At 43.4% G+C, this 25,576-nt stretch overlaps 1 protein-coding gene across 2 annotated transcripts in view; it reads right to left on the bottom strand.

Moving 5' to 3' along the window:
• The window catches only part of SCN8A (sodium voltage-gated channel alpha subunit 8), a 213,384-nt gene that overhangs the window by 8,436 nt on the left and 179,372 nt on the right, over positions 1-25,576 (bottom strand). For both annotated transcript variants that reach the window (XM_023211079.2, XM_031936307.1), the window contains exons 21-25: positions 17,458-17,742; positions 15,539-15,592; positions 14,870-15,007; positions 13,950-14,054; positions 9,705-9,975 (exon numbers count right to left, since the gene is read on the bottom strand). In XM_023211079.2, coding sequence (XP_023066847.2) covers positions 9,705-9,975; positions 13,950-14,054; positions 14,870-15,007; positions 15,539-15,592; positions 17,458-17,742 — 853 coding nt within the window. The remainder of the gene's footprint in view (positions 1-9,704; positions 9,976-13,949; positions 14,055-14,869; positions 15,008-15,538; positions 15,593-17,457; positions 17,743-25,576) is intronic.

Below are 25,576 nucleotides of genomic sequence, written 5' to 3'. Positions count from 1 at the left end.
GAATTGCGTGAGCCTGGGAGGCAGAGGTTGCAGTGAGCCGAGATCACACTCCAGCCTGGGTGACAGGCAGAGACTCTGTCTTAAAAAAAAAAAAAAGGAGGAAAAGAAAAGAAACCAGTATCAGCAGGTAAAGATGCCAAGGCATTAGGATATAAAGGCAAAAGGTGAAAGTGTACAAATCAGAGAGCCTTTTTCTAGTTATATTCATCCTGGGATTCGCCTCAACCAGGCCACTTGTTCTTTAAAGCTACAGAGCAATGAGGGAACCCAAATGAGGGGCCACAGAAGGAAGGAGTCGAAAAGTCTGGGAAATGACAACCGAAGGGAAGGCACTGACATGTTCTCTTTGTTCAGTACCTTCTCTTGCTGTCCAGGCACTAACAAGACAATGGGAGCTTCAGCTGACATGAGGGATTTAATTTAAGGAAACATTTCTCAATCATAAGAATGCATAAATACTGGGGCAGTTAACTGCACAAGGCTATAGAATCCCCTTTGAAGAATCTTAGCTTTTCAGGAAAAGACAAGATGCAGTAAGTTCATAGAGGGGGTCAGGTAACCTCTTGGAGCCTCTTGGGTCAGGTAACCTCCATGGGGTATTTGAGCCTTCAAGAAAATCTCTACCTTAGCCAGGACCCACCCATGATGATTTCTCAGCTCTCTCAATTAAATCACAACCCGACCAAATAAGTCAGGTTATGTAACATCTATTCAAGTATATGTGATACTTGCAGCCCATATATGGTGGGCAAGTAGGGCTTCAGAGAGAAGATGATGCCTGAGGTAGGTTTTGAAAGATGAATGTGTTTGTCCCCATAGAAAAAGGGAGAGAAATGGGGCAGACAGTGATGTAGGCAGTGGAAACACCATTTAAGGGGTACTGCAGGTGGTTTCAGAGCTAGTTTTACCCCAATTCCTTGTGATAGTTAATATTGTCAACCTGATTGGAATGAAGGATGCAAAGTATTGTTTCTGGGTGTTGCCAGAGATTAACATTTGAATCAGTGGACTGGCAGAGGAAGACCCACCCTCAGTGTGGCTGGGCACCATCTAATTGGCTGCCACCTCAGCTAGAAAAAGCAAGCAGAAGGTGGAAGCAGCTGACTTGCTGAGTCTTCTAGCCTTCATCTCCTCCTGCGCTGGATGCTTCCTGCCCTCAAACATCAGATTCCAAGTTCTTTGGCTTTTGGATCTTGGACTTACACCAGTGGTTTTACAGGGGCTCTCAGGCCTTTGGCCACAGACCAAAGGGCTGCACTGTCAGCTTCCCTACTTTTGAGGATTTGGGACTCGGACTGAGCCACTACTGGTTTCCTTGCTCCTCAGCTTGCAGATGGCCTATTGTGGGACTTCACCTTGTGATCATGTGAGACCACATCTATCCTATTAGTTCTGTCCCTCTAGAAAACCCTGACAGATTTTGTTACCAGGAGTGGTTCTAGAGGAACACAATTTTAAGGATAGATTTCTTTAGTTGCTTTTGGGGTTTCTGGAGTTGGCTGCTTAATCTGATTAGACCCAAAAATGCGAAGGATTCTACTTCTGATAGTATGGAGAACACTAATAGTCCCTGGTATGAACTGTTTAGGGAGTTTTGCAAAATAGATGGTATTTGATATTCCTGATTCATCGCTCTTGAAAGGCAAAGAGTTTAGTGACTATATGGAAAACCAAGGAATATAATGAAGTTGGTTGGTTGCTCCTAAGTTTGCTAGAGAAAGTGATGAAAGAAAAGGATGAGCTCAGGGATGCTAACTCCCAGCTCCAGAAGCACATACTGAGCCTCAAGTCTTCTAAGATTGCCCTGAGTCTTATCTCCTCTAGACAAAGGGCTGAAATGGCAGAAAATCAGACACAAGCTCTTATCATGCAAGTGGCTGAAAATACAGAAAATCAGACACAAACTCTTATCATGCAAGTGGCTGGCCTGCCAGGAAAGGTGCATGCACAGCCTCACTAGGTTATCTTTTTTTTTTTTTTTTTTTTTGAGATAAGAGTCTTGCTCTGTCCCCAGGCTGGACTGCAGTGGCACGATCTTGGCTCACTGCAAGCTCCGCCTCCCGGGTTCACGCCATTCACCTGCCTCAGCCTCCCAAGTAGCTGGGACTACGGGCGCCCGCCACCAGGCCTGGCTAATTTTTTTGTATTTTTTAGTGGAGATGGGGTTTCACCGTGTTAGCCAGGATAGTCTCGATCTCCTGACCTCGTGATCTGCCCGCCTTGGCCTCCCAAAGTGCTGGGATTACAGGCGTGAACCACCACCCCCTGCCGGTATCTATTGTTAAAGTGAGGGCATTGATTGGAAAAGAGCAGGACTCTGCAACTTGGAATAGGGATGTGTGGGAGGACCCTGATGAAGCTGGGGACACTAAGCTTGTAAACTCTGACAGCCTTTTTTGCCAGCGGAAACAGCCTCCCCATCCCCAGTGGTGGCAATATCCCTTCCCTCACCCAGGCTGCCACCAGCCTTTCCACATTTGTCTGAGATTAACCCTGCAATGCTTGAAGCAACAGTGGTCTCCCCAGAGGCAGTTGCCAGGCAAGACAATGCTGATTCTCCTCTGAATCCACCCCCAACACCCCTGTTTGTTTCTAGACCTGTAACTAGACTCAAGTCATGGCAGGTCCCTAGAGGTGAGGTTCAGAGTGTGACCCACGAGATGAGCTACACTCCAAAAGAACTGCTTGATTTTTTTTTTCTTTCTCTTTTTTTTGAGATGGAGTCTTGCTCTGTCGCCCAGGCTGGAGTGCAGGGATGCAATCTCCACTGACTGCAACCTCCACCTCCCGGGTTCAAGTGATTCTCGTGCCTCAGCCTCCCGAGTAGCTGGGATTACAGGTGCATGCCACCATGCCCGGCTAATTTTTGTATTTTCAGTAGAGACGGGGTTTCACCATATTGGCCAGGCTGGTCTTGAACTCCTGACCTCAAGTGATCTGCCCCCCTCAGCCTCCCAAAATACTCGGATTACAAGCATGAGCCACGGTGCCTGGCCTGCTGGAGTTTTCTAATTTGTATAAGCAGAAATCTGGAGAACAGGTATGGGAATGGATATTAAGGTTGTAGGACAATGGTGGAAGGAACATAAAGTTGGATCAGGTTGAATTTATTGATATGGGCCCACTAAGCAGGGATTCTGCATTTAATATTGCAGCTTGGGGAGTTAAAAAAGGTTCTAATAGTTTATCTGCTTGGTTAGCTGAAACATGGATTGAAAGATGGCCCACTGTGAGTGAGCTGGATATGCCTGATCTCCCTTGGTTTAATGTAGAGGAAGGGATCCAAAGGCTTAGGGAGATTACATTCTTTCTTAATTTGTATAAGCAGAAAACTTCCAGGTCAAGTGGACGAAGGACTAATTTGAATTATAAAAATAGAGAATCGTGCCCCCTCAATCCATTTCCAGACTTGAAGCAGCGTACAGACTCACAATAATATTCCCCTTGAATAAAGGGGAGGCCAGGTCCCTTTGAGGAAGGACCCCACTACACTACTGATAATTTATACTGTTAATCTTTCTCCCAATTTTCCCCAAGGAGACCTCCAGCCTTTTACCAGAGTAACTGGTCCTTTTTTGGGGACTACTGGACACTGGACACTGGCTCTGAGCTGACATTGATTCCAGGGGACCCAAAACATGATTGTGGTCCTCCAGTTAGAGTAAGGGCTTATGGAGGTCAGGTAATTAATGAAGTTTTAGCTCAGGTCTGACTTACAGTGGGTCCCAGATTCATCCTGTGGTCATTTTCCCATGCCAGAATGTGTAATTGGCACAGACATACTTAGCAGCCGGCAGAATCCCCACATTGGCTCCCTGACTGGTAGTGTGAGGCCTATTATGGTGGGAAAGGCCAAAATGGAAGCCATTAGAGCTGCTTCTACCTAGAAAAACAGTAAATCAAAAACAATACTGCATCCCTGGAGGGACTGCAGAGACAAGTGCCACCATCAAGGACTTGAAAGATGCAGGAGTGGTGATTCCCACCACATCCCCGTTCAACTTTCCTATTTGGCCTGTGCAGATGTCAGATCTTGGAGAATTACAGTGGATTATCATAAGCTGAACCAAGTGGTGACTCCAATTGCAGTTGCTATACCAGATGTGGTTTCATTGCTTGAGCAAATTAACACATCTCCTGGTACCTGGTATGCAGCTACTGATTTGGCAAATGCCTTTTTATCTATTCCTGTCCGTAAGGTCCACCAGAAGCAATTTGCCTTCAGCTGGCAAGGCCAGCAATATATCCTTACTGTCCTACCTCAGGGGTATATAAACTCCCTGGCTTTGTGTCATAATCTTGCTCACAGAGATCTTGATCGCTTTTCCCTTCCACGAGATATCACAATGGTCCATTACACTGATGACATTATGCTGATTGGATCTGGTGAGCGAGAAGTAGCAAACACACTAGACTTATTGGTGAGACATTTGTGTGCCAGGGGATGGGAAATAAATCAGACTAAAATTCAGGGACCTTCTACCTCAGTGAAATTTCTAGGGGGTCCAGTGGTGAGGGGCCTGCCAAGATATTCCATCTAAGGTGAGGGATAAGTTGCTACGTTTGGCCCCTCCTACAACCAAGAAAGAGTCACAATGTCTAGTGGGCCTATTTGGATTTTGGAGACAACACGTTCCTCATTTGGGTGTGTTACTCCAGCCCATTTATTGAGTGACCTGAAAGGCTGCCAGTTTTGAACAGGAGAAGGCTCTGCAATAGGTCCAGGCTGCCGTGCAAGCTGCTCTGCCACTTGGACCATATGACCCAGCAGATCCACTGGTGCTTGAGGTGTCCGTGGCAGATAGGGATGCTGTTTAGAGCCTTTGGTAGGCCCCCATGGATGAATCACAGAGGAGGTCTTCAGGATTTTGGAGCAAGGCCCTGCCATCTTCTGCAGATAACTACTCTCCTTTTGAGGGACAGCTCTTGGCCTGTTACTGGGCTTTGGTGGAAACTGAACGTTTGACCATGGGTCACCCAGTTACCATGCGACCTGAACCGCCTCTCATGAACTGGGTGCTCTCTGACCCATCTAGCCATAAAGTTGGGTGTGCACAGCGGCATTCCATCATCAAATGGAAATGGTATGCACCTGATGGGGCTTGAGCAGGTCCTAAAGGCACAAGTAGGTTACATGAGGAAGTAGCTCAAATGCCCATGGTCTCCACTGCTGCCACCCTGCCTTCTCTCCTGGAGCCTGCACTGATGGGGAAGTTCCCTATGATCAACTGACAGAAGACGAGAAGACCAGGGCCTAGTTTACAGATGGTTCTGCATGAAATGCAGGCACCACCCGAAAGTGGACAGCTGCAGCACCATAGCCCCTTTCTAGGACATCCCTGAAGGATGTGGTGAAGGGAAATCTTCCCAGCAGGCAGAACTTCAAGCAGTGCACCTGGTTGTGCACTTTGCTTGGAAGGAGAAATGGCCAGATTTGCAATTATAGACTGATTCATGGGCTGTAGCAAATTGTTTGGCTGGATGGTCAGGGACTTCAAAGAAGCATGATTGGTGACAAATTTGAGGAAGAAGTATATGGATGGACCTCTCTGAGTGGTCAAAAACTGTGAAGATATTTGTGTCCCACATGAATGCTTACCAAAGGGTGACCTCAGCAGAGGAGGCTTTTAATAATCAGGTGGATAGGATGATTCATTCTGTGGACACCACTCAGCCTCTTTCCCTAGCCACCCCGTCATTGCCCAATGGGCCCATGAACAAAGTGGCCATAGTGGCAGGGCTGGAGGTTACACATGGGCTCACCAACATGGACTCCCACTCATCAAGGCTGACCTGGTTATGGCCACTGCTGAGTGTCCAGTTTGCCAGTAGCAGAGGCCAACACTGAGCCCTCAATATGGCACCATTTCTCAGGGTGATCAGCCAGCTACTTGGTGGCAGGCTGATTATATCGGACTTCTTCCATCATGGACAGGGCAGCGGTTTGTCCTCACCAGAACAGACACTTACTCTGGATATGGGTTTGCCTATCCTGCAAGCAGTGCTTCTAAGACTACCATCTGTGGACTCACGGAATGCATTACCCACCGTCATGGTATTCCACACAGCACTGCTTCTGACCAAGGCACTCACTTTACAGCTAAGGAAGTGTGGCAGTGGGCTCCTGCTCATGGAATTCACTGGTCTTACCATGTTCCCCATCATCCTGAAGCAGCTGGATTGATAGAATGGTGGAATGGCCTTTTGAAGTCATGATTACAATGCCAACTAGGTAATAATACTTTGCAGGGCTGGGGCAAAGTTCTCCAGAAGGCTGTGTATGCTCTGAATCAGCGTCCAATAGATGGTACTATTTCTCCCATAGCCAGGATTCATGGGTCCAGGAATCAAGGGGTGGAAATGGAAGTGGCACCACTCCCCATCACCCCTAGTGACCGGCTAGCAAAATTTTTGCTTCCTGTTCCTGCGACATTATGTTCTGCTGGCCTAGAGGTCTTAGTTCCAGAGGGAGGAATGCTGCCACTAGGAAACACAACAATGATTCCATGAAACTTGAAGTTAAGATTGCCACCTAGCCACTTTGGGCTACCTCTAAGTCAACAGTCTAAGAAGGGAGTTATAGTGTTGGCTGGGGTGACTGACCCAGACGATCAAGATGAAATCAGTCTACTGCTCCAAAATGGAGGTATGGAAGAGTGTGCATGGAATACAGGAGATCCTTTAGGGTGTCTCTTAGTATTAGCATGCCCTGTGATTAAGGTCAATGGGAAACTACAACAGCCCAATCCAGGCAGGACTACAAATGCCCCAGACCCTTTAGGAATGAAGACTTGGGTCACTCCACAAGGTTAAAAACCACAACCAGCCCTGGGCTTGCTGAAGGCAAAGTGAATATAGAATGAGTAGTAGAAGGTAGTCATCAATGCCAGCTACGACCACGTGATCAGATGCAGAAATGAGGACTGTTGTCATAAGTATTTCCTCTTTATTTTGTTAAGAACATGTTTGTGCATGTATATACTTGTACTAGGAAAATATCTTCATTTTAGTTTTCTTTTTCCTTTATCACGTGACATAAGATTTGTTGACTTCATATCAGCATTTAAGTGTTGTTAACTTTAGTTAACTTTATGTAATAGCATTCAGGTTAAGGATTAGTGTGCTTCTTGTTGTATGAAGGACAGCTGTATTATGTTAGGCGTAATTATGACCTTATTATTGTATTTATTTGGATATTAAGTATGATTTCAGGAGATGTGTATGGGTTCAAGTTGGCAAGGGGTGGACTTATAATGGTTAATATTAAGTGTGAACTTGATTGGACTGAAGGATGCAGAGTATTGTTTCTGGGTGTTGCCAGAGATTAGGCTGGTGCAAAAGCAACTGCAGTTTTTGCCATTACTTTTAATTTGAGTCAGTGGACTGGGAGAGGAAGACCCACCCTCATTGTGGGTGGGCACCATCTAATCGGCTGCCAGCTCGGCTAGAAAAAGCAGGTAGAAGAAGATGGAAGAAGCTGACTTGCTGAGTCTTCCGGCCTTCATCTCCTCCCGCGCTGGATGCTTCCTGCCCTCGAACATGAGACCCTGAGTTCTTCAGCTTTTGGACTCTTGGACTTTCACCAAGAGTGAAAGCCTTTGGCCAGCCAAAGGCTGCACTGTCAGTTTCCCTACTTTTGAGGATTTGGGACTCAGACTGAGCCACTACTGGCTCCCTTCAGCTTGCAGATGGCCTATCATGGGACTTTACCTTGTGATCGTGTGAGTCAGTTCTCACTAAACTCCCTTTCATATATACATCTATCCTATTAGTTCTGTTCCTCTAGAAAACTCTGATACATTTCTTACTTTAAAAAGTTGATTTCTATACTTTTGTTTCTGAACAAATTAATGATTAATAAAAATCCTCATCATCAAAAACATCTTCCTCTTTTTAGAGTATCATTTGAAAATAGGGGGTGTGATTTGGTCTGTGGATTTTCTGCGTCACTCAATAAGTGGCCAGGAAAGTTTCAAGAGCAGTGGACAAGGGTAGCATTGTCCAAAGTGTGTTTTGTGAGAAATCAGGAGAATGGACTTGAGGCCAGCGGGCTGGGCTTGAACTCTCAATTGCTCACTTACCAGCCACATGTCTTGGGAACCTCTCTGTGCCTCAGTTCCTCAGGATTCTTAGAGGTTTGTTGAGAGGATTATATGAATTAACATATTTAAAGCACTTATAATGGTACCTGGCACATAATGTGTTCCATTAAAATGTGAGCTATCATTATTATTACTGAAAAAAAGGAAACTGTGGTCTAATAAAGGTGGGATGCTATGTTACATTTAAACAGAATTATTTCTTTATTTTTGAGACTAGGTCTCTCTGTGTCATCTAGGAAGTGCAATGGCGTGATCTTGGCTCACTGCAGCTTTCACCTCCCGAGCTTAAACAATCCTCCCACCTCAGCCTCCCAAGTAACTGGGACTATAGGTACATATCACCATGCCTGGCTCATTTTTGTTTTTTGTTTTTTTTTTCAGAGATGGGGTTTTATCATGTTGCCCAGGCTGGTCTTGAACTCCTGGGCTCAAGCTATCTGCCCACCTTGGCCTCCCAAAGTGCTGGGATTATACGAATGCGCCACTTCTAGGACTTCCAAGAGAATTCAGTAATGTGCACTGTGAACCTCCAAAGGAAAATTAAAGGCAGTGTTACCTAAAGTAATTTCCTCACGAGATTGTTTTCTTGGGGAGAAATGTATAGGGTTAGTGTTCCACACATCAACACATTTTTGGACATGCTGCTCTGGAGGACAGAACTAGAGGGTGGCATGGGTCAAGAAGAGACCCCTGCCTTCTGTTACCTTACTCACCACTGCACTAGGCCCAGCATGGCCACTGGAGCTCTGGGGCTGGCCCCATGGGTCTTGAGCACTCTCTCTAGTGTAAATGAGTCAAACTTACCTGGAACCAAGGCTGAGTTTTATCACACAAGATGCCTTTCAGGAAGGCAAGGAAACATTTTGGGAGGGCAATCAACAGGGTGGCATTTCCTTCTGCCTGTCTGCCAGGACATCATGCCCCCCACACTTTTAAGTTGAAGCAAAATGCACATAGTCACTATTAAAAAACATGGACTTTGGGATCAACTTGAGTTATGCCTCTACCACCTCTTAGCAAGTGGTTGTGGACATTTATACAGTCAGGATAATAAAGAAGCTTGCTTCCTGGGATGTAATAAGAATCAAATGAGATAACACAGGTGAAGAAACTCTCAAACTGTAGTTGGCCCATAGAAAAATCTCAGTAAACAAGCCCTGCCAGTAACAGCAGCACTACCATGGCCATCACCACCAGAACTTACCTAGACTATATCATTAACAGCCAAGTTAACAATCATTCCTTTTTTCATTTTATACTTCTATTGTGCTACATTTTTTAATGACAACTTTCTTTTACCTTCCCTGTTAGACTTTAAACTCCTTAAAAGCAAGAACCAATCCTTTTTTTTTTTTTTTTCTTTTTTCCCTGAGCCACAGAATTTATAATCCAAGACTACTAAGAACACTCAGTAGAAACTCACTGACCATGGAACCTGCTAGGCAGGCCCCCAAGATGACTCAGGGGCACACATGGGTTTAAGCTATGAGGGTATCTTGCCTGCACTTCAGACCTGTGTCACTCATTCCTCTCCTGGAATATCTCATCCTCACAATCAGTTAGGTCCCCTTTCCCCTCGCCTACTTCCCCAGCCCCACTCACCCACAATGGAGAGGATGACTACCACAAAGTCGAAGATGTTCCAGCCAATGGTGAAGTAGTAGTGCCTCAACGCAAACATTTTGAGCACACACTCACAGGTGAAGAAGATAACGAACACCAGGTTAATCCAGTAGAGGATGTTCTCCATCTGCTTGCTTTGAGTGTCTGTCTCCACCATCATTGTCACCATGTTAAGGCAGATGAGCATCATGATAACAATGTCAAAGGCTTGCTGAGTGACAAAATCAAAGACGATTCCTTGGATTTTGTTCTGGGGAGGAAGGGAAGGAAAAGATAAAAGATTCATGAAAACCTTTCCAAGTCAACCTATGGAAGCTGTCACCCTGCTAATCGAGGTGCCCTCTCCCTTCTTTTCTGTAATACTGGTCAGCTCTGCTACTCTATCAGGAGCAAGGATGGAGACCAACATCAATATTACCTCACCAAGAGCTTTCCAAAGAAAGCTTCTCTTTCTGTTTTTTGTTTGTTTTTTTGAGACAGAGTCTCATTCTGTTGCCCAGGCTGGAGTGCAGTGGTACAATCTTGACTCACTGCAGCCTCTGCCTCCTAGGTTCAAGCAATTCTCATGCCTCAGTCTCCCGAATAGCTGGGATTACAGGCACACAGCACCACGCTTGGCTAATTTTTTGTATTTTTTGTATTTTTTTTTTTTGAGACGGAGTCTCGCTCTGTCACCCGGGGCTGGAGTGCAGTGGCCGGATCTCAGCTCAGTGCAAACTCCGCCTCCCGGGTTCACATCATTCTCCTGCCTCAGCCTCTGGAGTAGCTGGGATTACAGGCGCCTGCCACCTCGCCCGGCTAGTTTTTTGTATTTTTTAGTAGAAACGGGGTTTCATGGTGTTAGCCAGGATGGCCTCGATCTCCTGACCTCGTGATCCGCCCGTCTCGGCCTCCCAAAGTACTGGGATTACAGGCTTGAGCCACCGTGCCTGGCCAATTTTTTGTATTTTTAGTATAGACGGGGTTTCGCTATATTGGCCAGACTGGTCTCGAACTCCTGGCCTCAAGTGATCTGTCTGCCTCGGCCTCCCAAAATGCTGGGATTATAGGTGTGAGCCACGCCCAGCCTTTCTCTCTGTTTTTAGAGATGGGTCTTACTGTGTTGCCCAGGCTGGAGTGCAGTGGCTATGCACAGGTGCGATCATAGCACACAGCAATTCAAACTCCTAGCCTTAGGTGATACTCCTGCCTGAGCCTCCCAATAAACTGGGCCTACAGGTGTGCACCACTATACCCAGCTGACCACTTCTCTTTTGTGTCTGTGACATCACACACTCTGGATGGCTTCCTACTTACCCAGCTGCTCCTTTTTTGGTCTCATCTGCAAGCAATTTCTTCTCTTAATCCCTTCTTTCTCTAAATTTTTGCCCTACGAGAGTTCATGTATTCCTGCTGCTTACGTGGTATCTATGTACTTATGCTTCTCAAGCTTTTCTTCTCCAGCCCACACCTTTCCTCTGAACCTGAGCTGCTTACTTGCCACTTCTTCTTGATGACTCATAAGCATCTCAAACTTATCATGTCCAAGCCTCTCACACTTAAGTCCAAAGCAGAGTCAAGTCTGTTCCCTGCCCCTCACCCAGCTTGTTCCTCTCATCTCAATTATTCATCCAGGCTCTCAAGCCAGAAATCTGAGGACCATCTTTGTCTCTTTCTTTTCCCTCATCTGATCCACTGAAGGGCCTATTGATTCTTCCTCCAAAAATAGAACTTGGGCTCATCCACTTCATTCCATCTTTATTGGCTCTACTCTAACCTGAGCCACCATCATCTCTCATCTGGACTTGTCTGGCCACTTAACTGGTCTCCTACTTCTTCTCTTGCCATCATCCAATGCAGTCCTCATACAATAGCAAGTGTAATGATTTAAAACAAATGGATCATGGCCAGGTGTGGTGGCTTATGCCTGTAATCTCAGCACTTTGGGAGGCTGAGGCAGAGGGATCACTTGAGGTCAGGAGTTCAAGACCAGCCTGGTCAACATGATGAAACCCTGTTTCTACTAAAAATACAAAATTAGCTGGGCATGGTGGCAGACACCTGTGATCCCAGCTACTCGGGAGGCTGAGGCACAAGAATTGCTTGAACCACCAGGAGGCAGAGGTTGCAGTGGGCCGAGATCACGCCACTGCACTCCAGCCCGGTTGACAGAGAGAGACTCTGTCTCAAAACATAAAACAAAAAACAAATGGATCATATCATTCCCCTACTTAAAACCTTTCAAGAGCTTCCCACTGGGCTTGCAACACAATCCCTATTGTTAACCTGGCTTACAGGGAGACACCTGGCACAGTCTGACTCTGCTCATGTCCCTCCTCTGGCTCACCACCCCCTGGCCACCCTGTTTTCTGCTTCTGGGGTCATGTGTATTCTGCTAGGAATCTCTTTCCCCAGCTCTTTGGTTCCATCTCTTTTTTTTTGTTTTGTTTTGAGATAGGGTCTTGCTCTCTTCCCCAGAATGGAGTGCTCAAGCAATCTGCCTGCCTCTAGCTCCCAAGTTGGGATTACAGTATGAGCTACCATGCCCAGCCGGTTCCTTCTCACCCACTCAAGTAGACCCTCCTTAGTGAGGCTTTCTCTGACTACTATATTAAAGTAGATCCAGCACTTATAGCCCTCCAGTTAATTTTTTCCCCACAATCTTCCACATTTTATTGTAGCTGTTTGCTTATTTATTATCTATCTCCCCAACTATTATAAGCTCCATGACAGCAGTGTCTACCTTTTGTTCATCACATAATGCTTAGTGCCTGGTACGTAGTGGAGACTGATAAATATTTGCTAAATGAATGTTAATCACTCTTTCTTAATGTTTCCTACATTTTAAAAAATATTTTATTCTATTTTGTATTTTTTGAGACAGAGTCTCTCTGTATTGCCCAAGCTGGAGTACAGTGGCACAGTCATGGCTCACTGCAGTCCTGGCCTCCAAGTTCAAGCAATTCTCTTACCTCAGCCTCCTACGTAGTGAGGACGACAGGTACCCATAACCATGCCCAGCTACTTTTTACAAAATTTTTTTTGTAGAGATGGGGTCTCATTATGTTGCCTAGGCTGGAAGTTATTATATTTTAATGTGGAAGAAAATACACTCAGGTTCCCATATGTAAAGTACTAAACAGAACTTTAGAAATGTTAACCCTTTTCCATTCCCTTTAGTCCCATTTCTATCACAAAATGAAGTCTCATCAAGGAAATAAAAAACCCCAACTGTTCTCTTTCTTAAGATTCCTTGCTTTTTTGTTTGTTTTAAGTACCTAGGTACTTGGGCTGATGCTTATTTTCAGGATTACTTTAACTTGGTGGGTTTTAATCTGCTCTGCAAAGCCCTAGAATTTCTTTTCCTTCACAGGTTGATGCCGTAGATTTGCCAATGTGCAGCGTGTGTGGGGATGAGGGGAGAAAACGCTCTGGAACTATAACTCTTGATTCAAACATAGTCACTCTACTTTTATTTCTACAAATTAGATTGCCAGGGAAGCTTTTGTATTAAAGGTTCTGCTGAGTGTTTTTTGGTGGTGTTGTGTCTGTTTTTTAAAGTTGCTAAATGGAAGTTATAGAAGAAGGAACTCTGGGCCTGGCTTTTGGGGGTGATGTCCCCCGCAACCGGATATATGGAATCAGGAGCAGGGCATCTCCTTCTCCTTCTCTGAAACAAGACAACCACCACCAATGGAACAGTGGAGCAGAATCTCAGCCCCCTAATCTGTTTTATAAAAGGCTCAGCTCAAGAGAGGGAATCAGGGCACCAGACTCACATAGTTTTACCCTCTTCTGCTCCCACAAATAGCCAGAAGCATGACTTTAGCTTCTAGACACATCCTGCAAAGACATACCTAATGAGCAGAAAGAAGCTGAAAAAATTATGACCAAATCCTATCTTGAACTGGTAGGAAAGAGAGCAATTTTATTCATCTTCTCTTGTTAATTGTTGGTTGTCTCTAAAAACATCTCTCTACAGGGGCCAAAGCCAATGTGGTTCACATGCTGATTCTTGGCGGTTGCCCAAGGAAGGTTCAGAGGATAGGTTGAGGATTGATGTAAAAGCCCCCATGCTTAATCCCTGTTCTGCTCTCCTATTCAGATTTTTTGGATGGGTGGTGAGGAGAGGATTAGGCACAAAGCAGCCTAATCACTTACCTTTTTCCTTCCTTTGCAGTAACCCTAGCAGTACTTCTCCTATATGGGTTGTCACTAAGTCCTCAGCCTGCACAATGCACTTACCAAGGGGCGGGGAATAGGTTTCTGTGGCTTCTTTGAGCCCAGCTTTTTCATGGCATTGTAGTACTTCTTCTGTTCTTCGGTCATGAAGATGTCCTGACCTCCAAAGTAAAGGAAGGAAAAAGAAAACAGACAATTACAACTGGCTCTCAACATGCTATGGGTTTGGACCTAAGGATCAATACTGAGAACTGAGGGGAGACCTATCCCTTTCCTTTGTAGCTAATAGCTGTCCCAGAGTGGGGTAGACCTGGGATAATCATTCAGCTCTAAAGAGATACCTGCCCTTGTTTTAGCTCAGGATTTCTAAGATCTTCTAGTCCTGAGGTAGAAAGGAAATGGACTATCCAATTATAGACCCTCATGAAAGGGTAAACTTGAGAGCAATGACTTTAAAGGCAGTCATATCTCACAGTCTCATTTTCTGGGGGCCAGTTTTCCTGATACATTCTAGACAAAACATTTTAGAATAAAAAGATCTTCATGTCCTGGCTGATACCCAATTTATTTTAGATGATACCCCAAATTTGGAAATTCTGGTGCAAGAAAGCAATTTGGAGGGTGTCTTGGAATATGCTGGGATAGACTTGACTTACAAGATGAGTCACAAGAGCAATTTTTTCAAGTTGCTTTGTGAAACTTGTTAACCATCTAGAACTTGGTCTTCTGGTGGGAGACCAAGACCAGTAATGGGCCTCAAGAATAAAAGACTGCTAGTATGTGTGGTAAACTACGTGCTGCAAAATCCAGCCCTGAACAGAAAGAGTGTGTTGGGGCTAATGTATGGGGGCCAGGGTCACAGTGAGCTGACAATATAGATTTTAGAGAAAGAAAGAGGGACATTTTCTTTCTAGAGATAGGGACAAAGATGCCTCTTATCTGGGCTGACTTCCAACCACTGGCAATGAGGGGAGGAGACCTATCTTTTTCTTTTGTTGATTGAAGTTATCAATGATGACACCAATGAACAGGTTCAGGGTGAAGAAGGAGCCGAAGATGATGAAGATGACAAAGTAGATGTACATGTAGATATTGTCCTCATACTTAGGCTGCTCATCAGGCTGTCAAAGGACAGGATAAAAGGAAGAGAATCAGCTCCTAGTTTGCAGTTGGACGTGCCAAGACCATCAGTCATAACTGTGACCATTTGAGCTGCTGAACATCCTGGGATGGGAGAGCCCTAGATTCTTTCTGCCTGCCTCCTTCTCTACACTGGCATGTCCTGCCTTGACAGGGCCCTAGTCCTCCTCCGACTCATGTGGAGAACATGCAAATCATGAAGCCACAGGGAGGGAGGGCTGTCTGCTAGGAGCCATACTTTTGCTATGAAGCAGGATTAAAGCATAGACAGCTTCACTGGGGCCGAGTAAAAATTAACAGTCTAATCATCAGGGGCCAATGTAAGAGAGTGATGACTTACTGAGACAAGGAAAATGATCTATAATCAATAAAACAAGCAATAAATGTTCCAAAGAGAAACGTCAACTCCTCCATTCCTCCATCCCTTCCTCTTTCCTGGTGGGATCGGTATACCATGCTGCTTGCTTTCCACCCATCTGAGAAGGTGGTATTTTTGCCATGTACATCCTTACCTTCCGGGAATCTACAGCTGCATACATGATGTCCATCCAGCCTTTGAAGGTTGCCTGGCAAACAGAGTCAGTCATTAGACGGTGCCTATTAAGGGATGGGAGTCTAGGCAGGGGTCCCAAAGGCCAGGCTTAGGTTCAGTGAGAACACAGAACAGGGGTCTGGGTGCAGCCTCCCTTGGACACAGAATTTTCTGTTTGTTACTACAGGTCCCAGGAGGGCTTTGTTCCTGAAAATAACAACAAAGTGTGGCAAATAAACATGTTGAAAATGGTAGTGGGATTAAGGCTTTACAAAAGGACTCAAAAACATGGGCCTGAGAAGCCTGCCTAAAGTTAGGGAAAACTTTTATTAAGAGTGAACAGCAGGAATCTACTGAAAATGCTTGGAACTTAGCGCTCCATTCCACTGAGGAATCATTTTTTAAAAAGGTGTTAAGCAAAAAAAAAAAAAAAAAAAAAAAAAAAAAAAGGTGTTAAGCGACAGGGGTTGGAAAAACCCATAGTTGCATTTAAAAGAAAAACAAGATCAGACTTACCCTTTACTGATATACACATGTGTAGCCTATGTAGTGGCAATATCAGCTTTATCCTTGACAGTCCCTTCCCAATTCTACTCCTTCAGTCTACTGTATCTAGACTGATTCTGGAAATATGGATAATCTGTGTACTATTCTCCATGTTTTACCTACTCAACCAGATTCTAAGGTTTTTTCAGGGCACAGGAAGGTCTTTATTCATCTGAGGGCCCTAGTATCGTACTGTCACGCACAGCATCTTGCATATGGCAGGGACTCTGTGACTACGATGTTTGACTGGCTTGTTGATGTGCACTGGTTTTCTGGAGATGTTCCAATTCAGATTCAATTTGTGGGTCCAATTTTTTGAAGTGGGATACAACAGCAAAAAAGCTTTGGGGTAGGAAAAACTATAGTTCATTCCATGAACTTTGCCTTCTACTATGAGTTGACAGTGTTTACTATATGTTAGGTTAGGTTGAGAGCTTCATCTGTGTTATTGCAGTTAGTCTCCCAAGAACTGTATGATACAGGCATGGCAATATAGTAACAAAAATAATTAATAGCAATTTTCATTAATTAAGCATGGTTATATGCTGGGCATTGTGCTAAGAAATTTTTAAAAATCACAAACCCTCTTAACCACCATGCCAGGTTTCATTATCTATATTTAATAGATGAAGACACAGAGAGTCAGAGAGGTTGAATAATTTGTCCAAAGTTACATATCCAATAAGTATCAGAGTATGATTCAAATCAGTATCAGTCTAATTTCAAAGCCTATGAGCTTTCACTGCATTATGTTGTCTTGTCACACATTCTGAAACACTGGTGAGAGAGGAAGTGAAAACTAAGCACGAAAGGATGAAATTAGGCAAAAGAGAATTATCTAGATAGCTAAATCCTTCCTTACTGTGATACATTAATCTGATACCCTTCTCTGGGGTGGAGCTGAGGTGAGTGTGGCACCAAAGCACTGCCATGGTTTTTTCCTAAGTTAACTGGAGTGTAGTATGTATATTATTTTGCTCCATCACAACTGCCATTACTTTTTTGTCTATGTGCTTATCTTCTTGATTTTTTTTGCCCTTCTCTTTAACTACACTCTGACCAGGAAGGGAAGATGATCTCTCTGCCACTTTATTACATTGCAGGAATCTTTACTTGTTGCTGGGACAGCTCTGCTCCTGAGCACAATGAGAGATTTCCTTTGAGTGAGATCTTGTAGAAGTCAGAGAATACTCAGGAAAGGTGTCTCTCTGAAACTGGTTTGGGGAACAACACTGTTCTCTTGGACTTATTGAGAATAATCGTGATTCTAGACGCAGGGTTGAGAAGAAGCCAAATGGGATTTGTGCTAGCTGCCTGAATTTCACAGAACTGAAAACAAAAAACGTTACTTACTACTTGAAGAAGGGCCAGGTATCCTGCCCCAACATTGTCAAAGTTGATCTTCACGTTCTTCCATCTGATCTCTGTATTGTTCCCCTCCATGAGCTTTTCACATTCAGTTTTATTGTTGACATCTTCAATTTCAAATCGGATTTCAGAAGTCTCATTAAAGCAGTAGTGGTACTTTCCCGCAAACAGGTTAACTCCCATGATGCTGAAAATCAGCCAGAAGATGAGACACACCAGCAGCACATTCATGATGGAGGGGATGGCGCCCACCAAGGCATTCACCACCACCTGCATTGGAAGGGGAGGTTGCTGAGTGTTGGGTGGAAATGGGAGCAAGCACATTTTTTTGATTTCCAGGAGGGGAATGACATTGTGTGGCTTGTTCTGTACGGAAACATTACATTCCCTTTGGAATTAGAGTAACTGGACAGACTGACAAGTAGAACCAAAAATTTCTAAGTCTAGGCCTATATTGAAGGAATTTTAAAAAGTTACATCTTTATTTTGACTAACACAAATTCCCCAGGCAAGTTGACCTACGTCTTCTTTCCTACGCATCAGCCTGGGACTGACAAATTATTTCTTAGTCCAGTCTCCCTCCTCCTCAATTCATAAAACATGCCCAGTGAGAAAATATGAGTAACTTTCAGCTTGCTAGTTGCCTTTCAACAGACATTCCCCCTCTGAAAAACAAGGTATAATCGTTCAGAATCACAGAGAACTACCCGTTGTGGTTAATAGAGAGCCAGTTAACAGTACATAATGTCTCTTTTATGACTATGCAAGGCCAGTTATTTTATTTCAGGCAATAGCTGAGCATGCATATTTTGCAGGCTCAAGAAAAAAAAAAAAAGCTATATTCCCTCTACCAAACAGTATAAAATAAAATCTGAACAGATGTGCTTTCACTCAAGGTTCATTATACTTCTCCAGCTTTTTTATTCTGACTTTGCAGGCTTTTAAATCAGAGTCGCTCCCTGCTTGGCTAATGCTGTCGTCTCTCTGCTCATTCCAGGGCTTGACTCCACTCATCACAATGTATTAGAAATAGGGATGACTTAAGGTTTTTAAGAGAGTTTTGGGTTAGATCATCACTGCTCTGGAAACTAAAAAATTGGCATATTGTTAAAAGTCACTGACTACAGTAAGCTCAGGAATTTAAAAAAAGCAAAGGAAAAAACCCCTTAGGAATCAAAGTTTCTGGGTTGTTTTCAACTTTGATTTTGCTTTACAGTGTCAGTCAGAGCAGCATACAGTTTAGGGTTTAGGTTTTCCTTATCTTCTGGTTTTGCCTTAGACTGCATTGTCACTCATCAGGACATGTGGCTGATCAGAGCTACCTGTTCTATCTTGTGTAAAAAATGCAATGATATTCTTCTGCTAAGGAGTCACTCTTCTTTTTAGATTAAAATATTCATTTTGTGTTTCTCCAATTCATATATTAAGGCCTTTAGACTGAGAGGCAGTTATTTCTTAATTCTTAGACCAAGAAATCTCTTCTAGATCTGACAGCTCTGTCATTAGTATAAAGTGTTTATTACTTTGTTAATTGTTTATTACTTTGAGCAAGGAAAGCCAGGATATCTGGAATCTGGAAAATCTTCGATTTTTTTTGGAGAATGATATTCATATTGATTTATATTACCAAATTTGTCATGTACTCAGATTTGAATTTACCTCCTCATTCTACAGTTGCTCACCCTTTGGCGGGAGCACCAAAAAGCAATGAAATGTGCAAAAGAACAGGCAAAAGGAGGATGATCCACAAATGGAAAAATAATTTCTCAAACAATAAGGCAGTAGATTATGTAAAGATTCAAAAGCTCCAGTCTATGTGACAGCATTTCGCAGCAGACCTTAGGTGGGAGACTGTGACCTTCTGTTAGACCATTACAAATGTGGCATAGGAAGTAGGTCCCAAAGACTTGAAACCGAGGCATGTTGCTTTTTAATCTCAATTCAGAACCTACTTCCTCCAGGAACTCTTCTCACTATGCAGAGAATGATCTTAAGCTTCTACTCAAACCCAGTCTAACCTGTCCTACATACTATGGGTTACAGTTAAATATGGGTTAATATTTACCACAGGGAAGAAAAATTAATGAAGTGACCTCTTAGAACTTTTATTCTCATAAAGTATATACAAAATTTTATATATTGATCCATTTGATCAAGTGAATCAATATACAAAAATATTCACTGAGCCTTATTCTCTGATATGATATAAAATCCTATAAAATCCAAAGTTTTATAATATGCAAATGTACTTTAATCATAACCAGAGAAAAACTTTTTACCTTAGTATTATGAATAAAACAGAAAACAGAGTTGATTAATTTTAAATTTTTATTTATTTACTTTTTTTGAGAAAGGGTCTCACTCTGTTGACCAGGCTGGAGTACAGTGATGTGATCTCAGCTCACTGCAACCTCCCCTTCCTGGGTTCAAGCGATTCTCCTGCCTCAGCCTCCCGAGTAACTGGGACTACAGATGCGTGCTACCGCGCCCAGCCAATTTTTGTATTTTTAGTACAGACGGAGTTCTGCCATGTTGGCCAGGTTGGTCTCGAACTCCTGACCTCAAAGTGATCTGCCCAGCTTGGCCTCCAAAAGTTCTGGGATTATAGGCATGAAGACACCATGCCCAGCCCAGAGTTGATTAAATGTACTAATAATTCTTCCTTGCTTTGAACATTAGCTGATAAGCTGCAATATGTTAAGAAGAAACTATTTAACTGTGCTCCGTATGTAATGATCATTGTGCTGTTATTCTCAGCAACCACTGGGCAAGAGATCATATTTCTTATTTTGAAGTCTCACACTAAATATATATTATAAATGATAATTCAAATTTCCACTGATAGTCACTTAATGAATTTGATCTTCTCTTCTCTACACAAGCTCTCTAGTTATTCTACATTGCCTTTAATTATCATGAAATCTATTATTGTTAAGAACTAGACATGGAAATATCACTCAAAGCTAGGTTTCAGTAATCCATAAAAAGTTACTTTTATCAATGGAAGTTTATACTTGGCAATTGATACAAATCCCATTTAATTGATGAGAAAATTCCAATGGATATTAATTCTTACAGTACTTTTGTCTTCTCTATAATGTCTTGGACATTATTGTTGCTCATTAAATACTATAAATCAGCTAGCTTTTAATATCTGGCAGAGGGAACATGGCTTTAATGGACAACTATGTACTGACAATCAACAAAAATGCATGCATGTTTCATGGCACTAATATTATATACCCTCAAAAATTTAACAGCACAGCAAAATCTTTAAATGAAGATTACTATGGAGGAGAGAAAAGCAAAGAACTACATTAAGTATTCCTTTGCCTATAGCACAAGTGCTTCAGTTTTCCTGGTCTTTGTTTGAGGAAGGAGAGGAGACTGAAGTCAGTGTCCCAGGACAGGCTTGGGTCATATGCTCCCTTCTCAAGTGAAGCTCTGAGTCTGTAATTGGAGCAGCACAGTGACAGTTGAGCCCATCTGCATGGATGGTGTTCAGTTTATGAAGATTTCTTATTTAAAATTTCCTAAACGTAATCTCTCAAGTGTTGGCATATAGAAGAACCAAAACCAAAGAATAAAAAAAAAATGCCCCATAGAAAAATGACATTTAAATAAAACGTGTACCTAATTCTGTTTATTACTGGGGGACTTACTATAAGCTTAGCCAGATCCAATCTTTTCTTCTTGCAGTTACTCTTCCACAGAAGGGCTAGGAAACCTGCAGGGCAGGAATGGATCCCTGATCCCTTTTCACCCAACCAGCCATGGTCAATACCGTCTGTTAGTTGGCTGGAGTCAACCAAATGAGGTGGCACTCTTATTCCAAAGCTTCCCTCAATGCACATTTATTGTTTTAAATTCCAGCTTTGGGTTCAAACTTGTTCTCGCCCATTATCTTACCGAAAAAAATCTTGATGTAGATGCTTTTCAAATAAAACACCCTAATGCTTTTCAAATAAAACTATCCACTGTTCTGATTATTCATTTGGGACCTCCGGGCTCCTAAACTACTTTCAAGTTGACAAATAAAAGTTTTTAGGGGACTGGAAACTGAGGGTCCAGGAAAGGTAGAGAAAGAAGGGGCAACTAAAGGAAAGAGGTGTGGCTCCCAAAATGGCTCCTGCATCCAGGTTATTCAAGTAACTGCCTCATGAGCAAACTGGCCTCAGCAGCCATAAGGACTGCTTCTGTCTGCCTGGACAGGACTGACAGTAATGAGCATCTAGATGGAAAGAGTTAGTAACAAGCATCAGATGGGTCAGATGGGCATTTCTTTTGGCGGGGGGATGGGGGGATTTCTTCAGGTATCAACAATCTCCTTTTGGGAGATCAGGGATCACTGTAAGGGGATGCGGAGGAGCTCAGGTACAATGCTGCAAGTACTGTCTTCAGTGGACTTCTTTTGGTTGCATCTTGTCCTCAGTTTTTCAGTCACCAAAGTGGATTATCAACTTTATAAAAAAACCGGTATGGTTTATTAAAACATTTAACTAGCTCCCTCTGGAAAAGGTGCAAAGGGGGAGGGAGCAGAGAAGAGCATTTTAACCACATGTTCAATCCCACCGTGGCTGTCTAAACCACTGAATCTTGTGTAATAAACTCTCTTCCTAAATTTAGCCTAAGCATAGCAATGACCTTACTGCACACATGCTAAAACCTCTCTTATCTGTGGGACAAAGTCTTAAAATCCCAAGTTTTTAAAAAAAATTAAAATAAATTTACACTACTGTGGAACTGCCCTTCCTGCAGATGGTTTCAGGAGAGTTGCAGAAAGCTTACACTTAGTAAACCAAACTGTGACTGTGCTACAGAAGAAACATGAATTTGTTACAAAAAGCATTTGTCTGGATAAATTAACATAATAAAATTCCCAAGTCCCAATTAAGTTTTCATCTTCCTATATAACTGTGGGTGGCTTCATGGAATAACAGCCAGGGGTCACAGATGAGGAATGAATGAAGCAGCACTGTCCTGGTATCTAGTTTTTCCAATCAGTCTTACTTCATGTAGACTATTGTAACAGTTTAATTTTTATTCCTACATTCTGACGTTTGCACATTTAAAAATATATCCTCTGGTTTGCTCTCCTGCATGTATTCAACATCTGAATTGAAGCGAGTTTTCTTGGTCTCGTTAAGTATAACAGACCTCTCTCTGATCACCACAGGACAACTATTACCACCAAAGCCAGTTGCCCCTTTGATTTTATGAAATTGACTTTTTAGTGTGAGTGTGTGTGCGCGCGTGCACGCATGCACACGCACAACTATTTAAACCAAGAGACAAGAAAATGGCACCAAGAAGGTACCCTGTTTCTAAGTCGGCAGGGTGACAACACCTTGTATTGTTTTGGGTGGAGTATCACCAAAGCAGTAATAGGAGGTATCAAGAAATTTCAGGAGAACTAGCTGATATTCAATCATCTAGCATCATACCTGGTTTTCGTTTTGACAGTGTTAGGGGACCATACAGCATGGGCAGAGGGGTTGGGGGTGAGGAAAAAAGCTTTGCTATCAGACAGAGGCTGCCAGTCCATATGGGACTGGGCTGAGAACAACAAGGTGCAATAAGAGGAATCCGAATAGAAAGAAAAGCATTTCTTCTCCCAGGGCCATGCCAAATTCTGCTCCATTCCCAATTCCGGGCCTGCCATCATGTCTTCAAGCCCATTCTCAGCTGCTTTCTCAGTGACCTCAAGGCCACAGTTCCCACCTGGCTGATGCCCCTACACAGCACTCTCCCTGCCTGAAGCCTGTGCTTTTCAGTGGGTCTGTGGGTTACAATTCCCCTTCTTTGCACCTGGTGATTCTCCCTATTAAATCAACAGCCCAGAAAGCCGCCCCGAGTGCTACAGGTAAGCCAGGCCAAATGAGAATAGCCAATGTTAACATGTTCTGCGATGGCATGTTGTTGGGGGTGGGGCCAATATTAATGTGATGAGGCAGCTTAACGCAATTCCCCTTTGCACGGGGCAGGTGTGGGGGAGAGTGGAGGATCAAATCAGCAGCTGCATCACAGAATTCGTGTCTGAATGATCTTTCCACCATGTGATCAGTTCTAGCATGCTTAAACAGTTTCCATTGGCATGCAGAAGGATCAGCTGCTCTTAGTATCTTACCCTCATCCCTTCAAATCGTGATAAGGCTCTTAAGGGTCTCAAAGCTCTTAGGGTCCTAAGGGACTTTATGGCACCTAGTTCCGAGTAGCCCAGGGCATTAGCTATAAGGCTGACTAAAGAGACCTACACAGAAACAGAAGAGAAAAACAAAAACAAAAAAGGTAACAAAAAAATAAACAAATAAAAGAAAAAAAAAAAAAGAAAAGAAAAGAAAACAGAGGTTCCAGAGTGTTAGAATAAAGCCCCTAGCACTGAAGACACAGATTGGGCCCCCCAGGTAGAGGAAGTGGGTAACACCAGCTGCCTATTTCAACTTGACTCAAACGACCTGGAAGGAAAGGTGGTTGAGAGGCAGAAGAAAAAACAAGAGGGAAGAGAAAATTGAGAAGGCGGTAGAACATACACACAGTTTGGAAAAGGGGAGAGGCTGACGGGAGAGGGAGAGAGTGAGGAAGTTCCACTGGAAGGAGAGGAGCCTGAACAGACAAGAGCCTTACCCTCGCCCTTTACAGTCTCTGCAGGTCCCAGAAGTCCCCATTAAATTAAGCCAGACAAATTTAATGGTACCTATGGAAAAGAATACAGATAAATACACATACTCCACACAAGCTGCCCCCTCCTCAGCTCATTCACCATTGGCTTTCCAACAGGGACAAGCTCTCTTACTCCTGGTTGACAAAAAACCATTTGTTTGAGAATCTTATGCATCACGACATTAACAACAATGAAAACGTTCAATAAGTACCATGGCTGACTTTGCAGTTCCCAAGAAGAAATGTGCTCCATGAGAACTCACTTAAGTGAGTTGTATCTCTATCTTTTAAACATATCCTTCTATCTCTCACTTTTAACTATGATAATCCTTTTGACTTTTAACTGTCACCAGTACCCCTCCACGGCCACAAGAACTTGGGTGAGTCTGGACAAATGAACCCACACTTTTCCTTATAATTCTCATTCTTTCCTTCCAGAACAGTCCAAAATGAATTATCCTCAGGTCTGTCATTTCCATGTCAATCTTCTATAACTCTTATCATTAGAATAACAGCTGGAAGAATTCTTGGAAAAAAAATTAATTTGATAGATGAGGAAATTGAGACCCGTACACAAGAATTTGCCCAGGGTTACACTGGCAGTTCTGGAACCAAGATTAAAGACCTCCACTGCCTGACTCCCAGGCCAATGCTTTTTCTTCCACAGACAGGTCACGTCCCCAGTGGGCAGGTTACATGACAACATTCTAACAGGCCTATCTGGACAATCCAGACTTGAATATGTTGCCGTACCAGGGGGAAGAAGCCTGCAGACCTCCAGGCCTAGACATGTGGTCACTTTCCTGCTCTGCCAGAGGCAAACTTACCTTATTCTACCAGAGCTCTCAGAGCAGTTACCACGATGCTTCCTCAACACCATGCTAACTACATTTATGCCTGCCTGGGCCTAAGCTGAGAGTTACAGAATTCTTCAGGGGAGAACAGATCTAAAAATACCTTTAGTTAGTCAAACTCCAGAATGTTTGGGTTCTGGGTTTCTACTTTTTTTTTTTTTTGAGACAAAGTCTCTCTCTGTCGTCCAGGCTGGAGTACAAAGACGCAATCTTGGCTCACTGCAACCTTCACTTCCTGGGTTCAAGCAATTCTCCCTGCCTCAGCCTCCTGGGTGAGTAGCTCGGATTACATACATGTGTCACCATGCCTGGCTAATTTTGTATTTTTAGTAGAGATGGGGTTTCACTATGTTGGCCAGGCTGGTCTCAAACTCCTGACCTCAGGTGATTTGCCTGCCTTGGCCTCTCAAAGTGCTGGGATTACAGGCTTAAGCCACCATGCCTGGCTGGGTTCTGGGTTTCTTAAAACACAAATAGGTTAAGATATTTCCATCAACAGCTCTTAAATTCTTCCTACTGGGAAGTGGTGGTTGCAGATCAGCTTGGCTTACTTAAATTGATGATACTTGAAAGAAAATTTAGAGAGGAAA

Source organism: Piliocolobus tephrosceles, chromosome 10 (genome assembly GCF_002776525.5).
Source record: "Piliocolobus tephrosceles isolate RC106 chromosome 10, ASM277652v3, whole genome shotgun sequence".
Lineage (NCBI taxonomy): Eukaryota > Metazoa > Chordata > Mammalia > Primates > Cercopithecidae > Piliocolobus > Piliocolobus tephrosceles.
Note: the sequence above shows the minus strand (reverse complement) of the source record. Positions and strands in the feature narration are given on the sequence as shown.